Source organism: Parambassis ranga, chromosome 3 (assembly GCF_900634625.1).
Source record: "Parambassis ranga chromosome 3, fParRan2.1, whole genome shotgun sequence".
Taxonomy (NCBI): Eukaryota; Metazoa; Chordata; class Actinopteri; family Ambassidae; genus Parambassis; species Parambassis ranga.
The window spans coordinates 25,495,107-25,505,458 of record NC_041024.1 but is presented as its reverse complement, the minus strand read 5'-3'; the positions used below and the strand labels follow the sequence as shown (position 1 = coordinate 25,505,458).

Genomic DNA, 10,352 nt, shown 5'->3' with positions numbered 1-10,352 from the left:
GTTGATTGTAAAAGGTGCTATATAAATAAAATTGAATTAAAAATCCTTGTTTTTCATACGGGAATTATGTCACCAGAACTGTCCTGGACCAGTTATCTGCAGGGTTGCACTCACTTTTTACCATTTATAAAGCTGATTATTTAAGCAGTGAACACTTTCAAAATAAAGTAAATGCAGTTTCCAGGATTTAAACAAACCAAATTCGTTGATTGTTTTTTTTGTGTGTGATTATATGACAATAAAGGGACTTCCATTACAAACCAGTTATAAATCACACAAACTAATCAAACACCACACTATAAACTCTCAGTGGTTTGATAAACTGTTCCATTAGTCCATCAGCACCCAGCGGAGCCAGATTATGGTCTTTTGCAGCATTGTACCTGTATAAGAATAGGCCACATAGCACTTCTAATTAGTGATAAGGCCACACAAGTACGCCTGTCAAGGCATACCCTCAATAATTAGGCCAGTGATGATCCCTGTAACAATCCCAAACCTCAGGAAGAACACGGAAAGCAGATGACTCATGAATGTACCATTTTTATTGGACTTATATAGAAATACTTAAAAAAACATGAAGTAGCACCATTACTTACTTTTTATCATGTATAACTTTAAATGTCAGAAAAATAAAACTCTTGATACATTTTCAAATCTTGTCTCAGCAAATATAATATTAGTATTTGACCATGAGGTTAAAGGCCCTTTATCATAAAATAAAATATACTTTGTTCTTAAACTTTGCTCAATAAAGTACATTTACGCTCAAGTAACTTCACCTACATATACATAAAGAAGTGGTAAACAAATGTATTAAAATAGAAATACTAAAACTATAGTGGTGCAACAGAAGCCTGTAATTCCCACTGGAATCTAATTCATACAAATTTTTAGAAAGCATAAACGGTTTCTTTGTGTTCAACTTACTAAGTTTTGTACAGTTCAATGTTTTATAATAATATAGAATAAAATATGCTTTATATTAGTGAATAAAAATATGCTGGGTGAAGCAGATTTAAAAGACATTTTTTGCTGAACCTATAAAAACTCCATCCCAACAGAATACTGTCAAATACAATACACAATTTTGTAGACTTGGATTTCCTCCCACAGTCGTGTGATATTAAAATAATACAGTGATCAATGCCATAAGGCCATACTAAAAAATAAACAATATTTCAACCCAGCTACAAAAAAGTTCACTGAACTTAAATTAAAATATCTGTAAACATCTTTGCAATAAGAAATATAATCTTTCAAGTCAAAAAAGAATAAAATACTTCAATCTGTATTAATGTCATTTAAAACTTTCAACTCGTGGAAATTGTTTTTATACATATATATGTAGGATATGTCGTTGCTCTCCCCTGCTCTCGTGTGGTGTCTGACCTCGAGCTGCAGTATCTTTGTATCAAAGTCAATAGTCCTGCTTGGCTGGAAGCCCTCTGCTTCCTAGCCACAGCCTCCCCTCTCACTACATTCGATGGGCAAATCTAGAAGGCTCATCCTTCTAACAGTCTACACTTTGACGTACGTACCACTGTCTGAGTCTTTTTCTCTTCATAAATATAGGGTACAATTAACTAGAACTATTGATTACTATACTGTAATATTTAAAACATGCACTTAGATGTTGAAAATATTTCCCCAAGCTACAGTATATTATTAACAACTCTGACGGAGAAGGGGCATCTGTCCCTCCTGGATACTGCAGCCTCTTACATACATATGTATATCTATGTACACTTTCCAAATTGATGATTGGGTGTTCTCATTAAAGCGGTATGAAGAGTCTGTTGTTGCTATTGTACCCTTGTCTCGCTGATGAGACGGTCAGAGTCACACTCCTTATGAAAATATACGTATAGCCTGAGTGACGCCGGTGTGGCAGACAGGGCATTTGGGCTCGCTCCTCTCGCAGATACGATTGGCACATTCCATACAGAAGAGGTTGTGCCCACAGGGAACCAGGGCAGCAATGACCTCACTCTCAAAGCACACTGAACAATCGCGGCTGCCTTTTCGGCTGGTGCCAGATGAGGTGGAGGAGGAGGAAGAGGAGGAGGACGAAGAGGCTGAGGAGTCACACGGAACCCCGGGGAGGTGGGGGCCGGGCAAGGAGGCGATAGAGCTTGAATAACCAGGGAAACTGAGTGGGCCCCCACCTGGGTCACTGCGCACCCTTCGGGCCAGTGGGTGCTCATTGGGCCCTCCGGCGTGGTTATGAAGGGGAGGTGACAACCTAGGCTGCGGGGTGCACCCATTGACCCTTCTCTGGCTGACCACTAGCCCGTTGGCGTTAGTGGACGTGTTGGATGGGAACATGGCTGAGTTGGAGGTGGGGGAGCTGCCTCCATTAGAGGAGGGGGTCATGCGACTATCATATTGGGACCACAGGAGGCCTGGCGGGGCTGGTGTGGGATCAAAACCTGGAGAGGAGTCAAAAGTCAGATCAGCGCAGTCAGGCGAGATTACCTCACTTCCGTAAACAAACCCGTTGCCATTGGTGTTGACGTTAATGTTGTTGTTATTGTTGTTGCCGTTGTTGTTGGTGGTGGTGTAACTGAGGGCTGGGCTTGGGGGGCTGTAGTCGGCTATGCGTGAACTGTTGTTACCAAAGTAGGAGTCTGTGGAGGCGCTGCCCAGGGAAGATGATGAGTCGTTGCGGTAGTTGGAGAAAGGTTTGCGCACCGAGCTGGGTGTCATTCCAGCACTGGGTTTGGACCACAGTGTGGCATTCCCATGCAGATCAAAACCCACATCAGTCCCATTGGCGTGGAAGTCGTTTTCATCCTGAAGCTCAATAAGGCCTCCTGTCCTCATGGCAATGTGGGCTTCGATCTCCTCGCGTGCCCGGTCCACATTCTCCGGCATCCCAGTCACCTCAAACACCGGCTCCTTGTCTCGGCTTGGTGTCACAATGTAGGTGTGGGTCTGTTGCTGGATGCGCTTGATAGTAGCCCCTTTGGGACCAACAACCAGACCAACCACACGGTAAGGCACCCGAACCTGGATGGTGGTCTGTCCAGGCAAATTGGGCGGTCCGGGAACCGGGGTGCCGCTCCCATTCAGGCTGGTGTTTTTGTTCCTGGAGGCTCGGATCATGGAGAAGTGCTCGGCAGCAGAGATGATCTCCCTCCTGGCCATGGCTACATCCTCCCTCCTGCCAGTCACCACAAAAACTGGCTCCTCACCTCGAACCGGGGTCTTGATGTAGGTGTTGGTCTTTGCTCGCAGTGCTTTGATCTTGCAGCCTAGGGAAAGAAAGAAGGAAAAACACCATTATACAATTTCATATGGACTACTACATGTATTGCTGTCTTTCACAATGCCATGCACCGCAATTAGAGAAAAACAAACCAGGTGCTAACAACACGAATCACTATAAAAAAAACACTTCTACATGAATGACATCAACAGCTGCTATATAGCAGCATAATAGGAATTATGGAAAGCTGGGAACAGCTACATAAACACTTTATAGTCTGGCAGTGGTGCATTAGGTTGCATTCCAACCCCCACCTCAGACACAGACACACAACTCTTTATCATCAAAATGGGCCCAGCTGAGGAAGTCGCCCTGGAAGTCTGACATAATTAGCAGAGCAACGCCAACTGAGTGGGACGAGTGATGTAACCAGCAGAGAAGGGCACTTACATTCTCTAAATAACAACAGAAAGTATGACAGTTAACACCTGCCGTTAAATGTGTCTGGAGTGACCACTTGTGACTGGATGTCTGTATGCAAATAAACACCTACACTGTTTTGGCTCATTCAGACAAAACGTGATTTTTAACCCCAGGGGGGGATCCAAACAGTATGGACCAGTCAACACATTGGTGTACTGGAAAACCAAATGGCATATCATGTATTGTGGTCAAACCCCAAATTTGTGATATATTAAATGTAAATTGGCACACTTATCTACTTATAACTGGGCCTTATGACAGTCAACCACTCCTATTGAGTTAGCATCACCACTGGGTTAGATAAGGATAAGAGTCACTTACATGAGGCCTAAAAATAATCTTATAACCTGATATAACTCATAACAAGTGAGGGCACTGGATGTAAACACGACACTGCACTAGAGTCACAGCTTGGAGTTCCTTCCAGGTCCTTTGTTTTGTTTGTTTTTGTTTTTTCTGGGAACAGCAGCAGCAGAAGCAGCAGCAGCACAGGGAGGGGATTCCGCATATGTAACCAAGCACCAGTACCGCCCTGCAGCCCTACAGCTGGAAGTCTGTGCAGCTATGGGCGTCTGCTGCCTGTGGCAAGGTAAGATCGTGACCGTTGTCCTAATTTGATCTTGTAGTGATCATTACCGCGGTCAGGAGTCGATTTAAGAGGACAAAACACACTCACACAATGTGGGGTTATATCAGGCAACGATGTGACCTACATGTTACCAGATGATTATAATAACAGCCATCATGTCAGCTACACTACATCCAAAGGAGCTTCTTCTAAGCCTTAAGTCCACTGATTTTATAATTTGATGATTTTTCTACTACACACTTAATGGTATGACCTACTACATTTTCGAAGATGCCTAGTAGAGTGCTTTAATTCGGCACAGACAACATAATCCCACTTATTTCACTTAAATCCAGCTCCTTGAATTGGTACTCGCTGCCGCTGTGTATTTATAGAGGATGAACAATGTGTGACTAACCGGCGGGACAGTAACAAAGTTCGTGCTCACTGCCTGTACTGTAACACAGACCAGTCAGATACATGTAATTAAACTGTGCATTAAAAACGACTGTGTGGACAGTATAACGTGCATTATGTGGATGTGTACTGGCATTCCGTTCCTCCCACATAGGATCTAGATGTGTTTGGGTGTCTGCACTGTCCAGCTGCATGGCAAATAAAAACACCGAAACACACACCTTGTCTGCCCACAATCTCAGCCACATGCTCGGAGCTGGGAACTGGGACGCACTCGGTCATGTTGACGCTCTTTTTCCGGGGTTCCTGGTTGTTGTCGTACAAGGAATTCTCGTCGTTGTCCAAGCCAAGCAGGGAGAGCTGATCCAAGGCGATCTGCAGGGCTCTCTGGTCGTCCAGCGCATCCCCTTGGACGCTGTTGTCGGCAAACAGCGAGCTGGGCATCTCTGCGGCTCCGCAGCGTTGCGGATTCGGATAAAAAGGCAAAAAAAGAAGGAGGGTAAAAGAAGGAGTGATCAGGGGAGAAAGAAGGAGAGGGGAGGAGGGGAGAGGCACCGGACCCGGTTTTCAAAGACAACTGGTCAGTGCAAATAAATCAGTGCGGCTGAGTGGGGAAAGGAAAACAGTGCAAGGAGCTGCAAAAAACGTCCACCCCTTTGTTTTCCCGATAGAAGCTGGATGCCCCGAGCCGAGCCGAGCTGCGAAATAAAACGGAAAGACCGCGAAGAAAAGCGTGTTTATTCCAGGGCCGGCGGTGCTGAGAGTAATAATATTCCTTCCCTGACAAAGGACCCCTCCCCGGCTTCCTTCCCTCAGGTCCTCTGTTGCTTCTGTCTGAATCCTCGCAGAGCCAGACAGAGAGAGATGTGCGGTGACGTCACCGCCAGGGCAGGGACGATGCGGTGCAGCGAGGTATTTGCATACCCGGCAGCTGATTGGCAGGAAAGTGTTGATTGGGCGTGTCAATACAAAGCCACGCCCATTTCTTTGTTCCTAGTCTTGTTTGCTCCTGGCTCAGGCTGCTGGCATGACAGCACTGCCACATGAAGTTACAACAGTAATATGAAGTCAATAAACCAGCAGACATATTTATGAGGCATCATCTGTGTTTTTCTTCAGTCTGTCTGAGCTGTTTGGGGTTTTCCTGCAGTTGACCACACACACAATATTATCAATTTATATGATGGGACTGCCTGTAACACATGGCTAGAACAACATTAGTGCTGGTTTGAATTTGTACTGTTGTAGTCTAGGAATAATACTTTGTTTTTTTATTTTCCCAGAATTAAATGAAGAAGATAGTTCGGTTTAACTTGGATTATAAAATGATATTTATTTTAATGGAGATAGAACAGAATAGAATAGAATAGAATGTATTGACACATGTGATACAAGTACACAGTGATACAAACATGGTCAAACAGTAAAGACCTACTGAGCATTATTGCATTATTTAACCCAGCCATATGTGGTTCTTTTTATTGTCTAGTCACATGTGTCCATTATAATTGCATCACAATGTGTATATAATTATACAGTCACTGTATGTTGGAAAAGGCCAGGTCACAGAGAAGTTGCAAACTTCTGATAAGCAAAATTTAATAAACAATTTGAAAACAAATCTGAAAATACCCGACCTTGCATCACAACTTAATCAGGACATGAGTGAATTCTCTGGAACTCAAGCTTTTAAAATTTGTAAGGGAGCTTTTTGTTTCATAATGTTTGTGTTTAAGTCCAGCAGTAGTAACTACAAGCAGTTAGCATTCTGCCTTTGTCCTTGGTGTAGTGTGGCGTTATGAAGCTTTTCATCAAGAACATTGCAGTCTGATGAGTTGGTAGTCTTTGTGGAAGGCTACGGGAGAGAGGCAGGAGGAGGAGGAGGATGGTGGTGGAGAGGGGGTGGGGGTGTTCGGTCAGGGGGCTTTTGGCCAGCACAAAAGGGATTTGAAGCCGATTCAAAACCGTTAAGACTAGAAGCAGTTTGCTTTGTCACCTCAATCCTGGACTACAATACCAATGCTAATGAGGAACCCCTCAGGAACCAGAGGAGGTGATGGGATGGGACCTTGTTAATATTTGACACCTCAACCACCCATCCCTCCCTGCTCCCCACCTCTCCATTCCCTGCAATCCTGCAATGTGTTTTCCATAATCCTGCATTATAAACGATGAACAGTAGACATGTACTTCTAATTCAGAATCATAATATTGACATGATATGTGTGTTTGGTTATTCTCAAAGAGATGTCCCAGAATCTTAGTACTAGCCAATATGAATTAAGTACTGGTACTAAAATCCTCAAGTTCTGTTCCTAGAGTTTTTCTGGTTGCTAAAATCCCAAATTCAATTCTTATCAACTGACTGTTTAATCCTTACAGGTATGCACTGGTGCATTCAAGACATTCAACATAGCTAAAAAAACAGAAAGGCACATGTATCTACTGGGATTAGGAAAGATATTAAAGTTAGTTGTTGTTAAACCCATGTGGTGGGGGAAATAACAGATGCATTTTTTTCTTTTTTTGTTTTGTTCATTTTTGGTTCTTGTAAAGGTGGAGGTTTAAAAGAACTTAAAACGGTAGCAGCTGGCAAACAAATAGCCATGACAATTCTTTAGAAGCTGTTTTGACCACATTACTGAAGCCATTGACTTTGAAATTCAAATTCAAGCTACTTTCAGTTTTGTTGGACAACCCCCTGAAGCCTGATGAGGACCACTGACCATTCATTTGTTGTGAGGGAAAAGTTTCACAGTGGGTTGTAATCTGAGTGTTATTTTAATATTTGAAAATAATTTCAAATGTTTAGCCAGACAAACGGACACTAATATTTTTATCTTTCTTTTTAAGTCTTCCAATGTTAATTAAGCACCTATCCTGGTATCCGCCAGAATCATAATAATAATGTCCAATATAATATCCAAGTATTAAGCCCTGCAGAAATCACAGTAGTGTTAGAATAGAAAAATGCACCCTCATTGACTGTTCTTACAGAGAAATAATCCCACGGACCACTTCTTGCTGCTGCATTTATCTGCATTTTCATCTCTCTATACAGGCTTGTAACATTTGTTCTGTAAGTCGCTAAGCAGTGGATGCCAATAAGTGCCTGGTGTTTGCTGTGGTGTGCATGGACCCACAGTGCGTCCCACTGCTCTTTCTTAAGTCCAGATGGACACTGATTGCAGCATCATCGCGGATATTTGTTGTTTGGTATTAGGCGTTAGCCAGCTGCTTAAAGGCGATTACCCGTATGCCTTTTAATGAGAGAAAGAAAAGCTTAGCCCACTCTAACCCAGAGAGCGGCAGAGACAGACAGGGCTTAGTGATCGCTCTGCCAGTCACTGCGCTGTAGCTGCAGGGCTGCAGACACAGACACTGGGTCACAGTAAACAGCAGGTCACAGGATACAGAGCAGCCTGTCTGCACACTGCTGCTCACTCTAACACCCTGACCTCATGCGCACGCATACAGTAGAGGCTTCCTGTTGCCTCTGCAGGTTATTCACACTACTGTACTGCGTGATTTTTTTCAAATGTGTGCCTAGTTACAGCTACAATATGTAAACACAGAAATGTGACTAGATCAATTTTGCCCCTGATTTCCAGTTTAAAGCTGCATGATTAGCTAACTATTGTAGCCTGCTCACGTCACATTCTGCTGTGTGTGTAAACAGGTATACAAGTAGATGTCAACTTTATTATGTCATAATGTGTCAGATATCATTTTGAACTACTTCTGCTGCCACCAAGTGGCCAGATATACATTGTTATAAAATAGATTTTACAAGGGCTCTATGATAATTGTTTCTATACTAGTGCTCATATAAAACCTATGTGTCTATACCACTGCACAGTAATCAGTATCCAAAAGAATGCGATTCAATGGTTGCTACTTCTTTCGTGGCCCCTTCTATTTAACCTATAATGTGAGCACAAACAAAAGAAAACAGTGTCTGTCCATAATGGTATGTTTCAGTGTGTCTAATAAAGGTGCTGCTTAGATGAGGGAGGCAGTGGGATGCTGAAGGACTGTATGATGACTTCAAGAGAACAAAAATCAAAGGTCAGAACATGAGGAAATACCTCTATCTTGGTTTCATGAAACCCCCAGAGCTTCATCCATATTTTATACACTGAAGCTACCACTGGGGAAAGTCGACAATATTGGTGGTTATGTTCTGCTTAACATGCCACATTCATATGCTAAAGGAACATATGGACAAATACAACTTGCTAATTAATGTTAACAAAACATGTTATTGTGTTACAGGATATCATTCACACATAGGACTGATACAGCTGTTAAGCATGAGGAGGCAGGGCTACATGCAATGTGGCAGGCTTTAGCTTAGTACAATCTACTTGGTTTAAACTTTAAAACTGCGTAGTTAGGTTTAGATAAATATTGGATTAAAACATACCCTTTTTAGACATTTTCTGAGACAAAAATGTCCCAATTCTTTGTGTCACTTCCAGCCACCATGGTGACAAGTGTCACCTTGAACAACACAGTTAACTTGTGCTAAAAGTGGCGACCTAGTGAAGAGAGTAGACAACAAAAAAGTGCCAAAGCCTGTAGTTCCACAAGTGGCTTCTTGAGTCTGGCTCCAAAAGTAGTGCCTGTCTTTGGATGATATCAACATGTGTCTTTTCGTACAGTCTAGTATTTGCATATTTCTTCACTGACTGAATGAATTTAGGAATGTCCTTGTTCAAATAAGTTGATATTAACCCTCCTGTTTCTAATCCCAACACTGCAGAAAAAAAAATGTTAACTGCTGAAAAAAAGCTGAGGCTTGAAAGACGAGAGCTTTCAAGGATGTCTTTGGTAGAACAAGGTTTTTCAGTCAGCATTACAGCCATTCAGGAAAATAACAACAGATGACAAAGGAAGGAAAACAGGAAATGTGTGATTCATTCTTGTTGACAGCTCTGGAGGTAAAGGTACGGATGGGTGTGAGCTCATCAGTATGCATGTAGTGTAATCTCTTTTGTGTGTTTTTTTTCTTCACGCTGACTGCTTGATGTAACTGCTGGAGAAATAACAAGGTTTGATGTACATGCAGAGAGGCGGTCTGCTTTGAAGTGTTTAGAGCTATAGAAATGGTGCAGGCTATGTGTTGTTGCTGGATCCTGAGGTATGGATGCAGTGCTGTCTGCCTCCACCCCTTTCCATCTCTCTCTCTCTTCTCATCCCTCTCTCTCTCTCTCTCTCTCTCCCCCCTATTTGCTTCTTCCATGCCTCCTTCCTTTCTTTCTCCCTGCTCCCTCCTCTTGTGTTTCTTACATCTCTGTATCTCCACCCTCCCTCTCCTCCCTCCCTCTCCTGTTCGCTCTGACACACTGAACTGAAGTGGCACTGCTTCCCTGCACTGTGATTGGCTGCCTGCCAGACGCTCGGTGAGCCAAGCAGCACAGCGGCAGGGCAGCTGGAGCCGCCAGCACACAATGCAGCACAACACACCGTTCACCCTCCTCCTCCTTCTTCATCCCACCATCCCCTCCTCCTCCTCCTTCTTCTTCTTGTCCTCCTCCTCGTCTTCCTCCTTCCCCTCAACAGCCAGCCACAACCAGCCACAATCCAGCTCTTTGTCTTTGCCTTCCTCCCTCTCATTCTCGTCTCATATTCAGTCAATAGCTGACTGTGGCATCAGAAAAACCAAATTCC

General features: G+C 43.3%; 1 protein-coding gene across 1 annotated transcript; it reads right to left on the bottom strand.

Annotated features, from left to right (window-relative positions):
* Window positions 1-710: 710 nt before the first annotated feature.
* On the bottom strand, window positions 711-5,495 carry mex3b (mex-3 RNA binding family member B). The gene is made up of 2 exons (XM_028402027.1): window positions 4,901-5,495; window positions 711-3,257 (listed from the first exon to the last, which is right to left on the bottom strand). Exons 1-2 carry the CDS (start codon window positions 5,121-5,123, stop codon window positions 1,852-1,854), a joined length of 1,629 nt encoding a protein of 542 aa, XP_028257828.1. The 5' UTR covers window positions 5,124-5,495; the 3' UTR covers window positions 711-1,851.
* Between the last annotated feature and the right edge of the window lie 4,857 nt (window positions 5,496-10,352).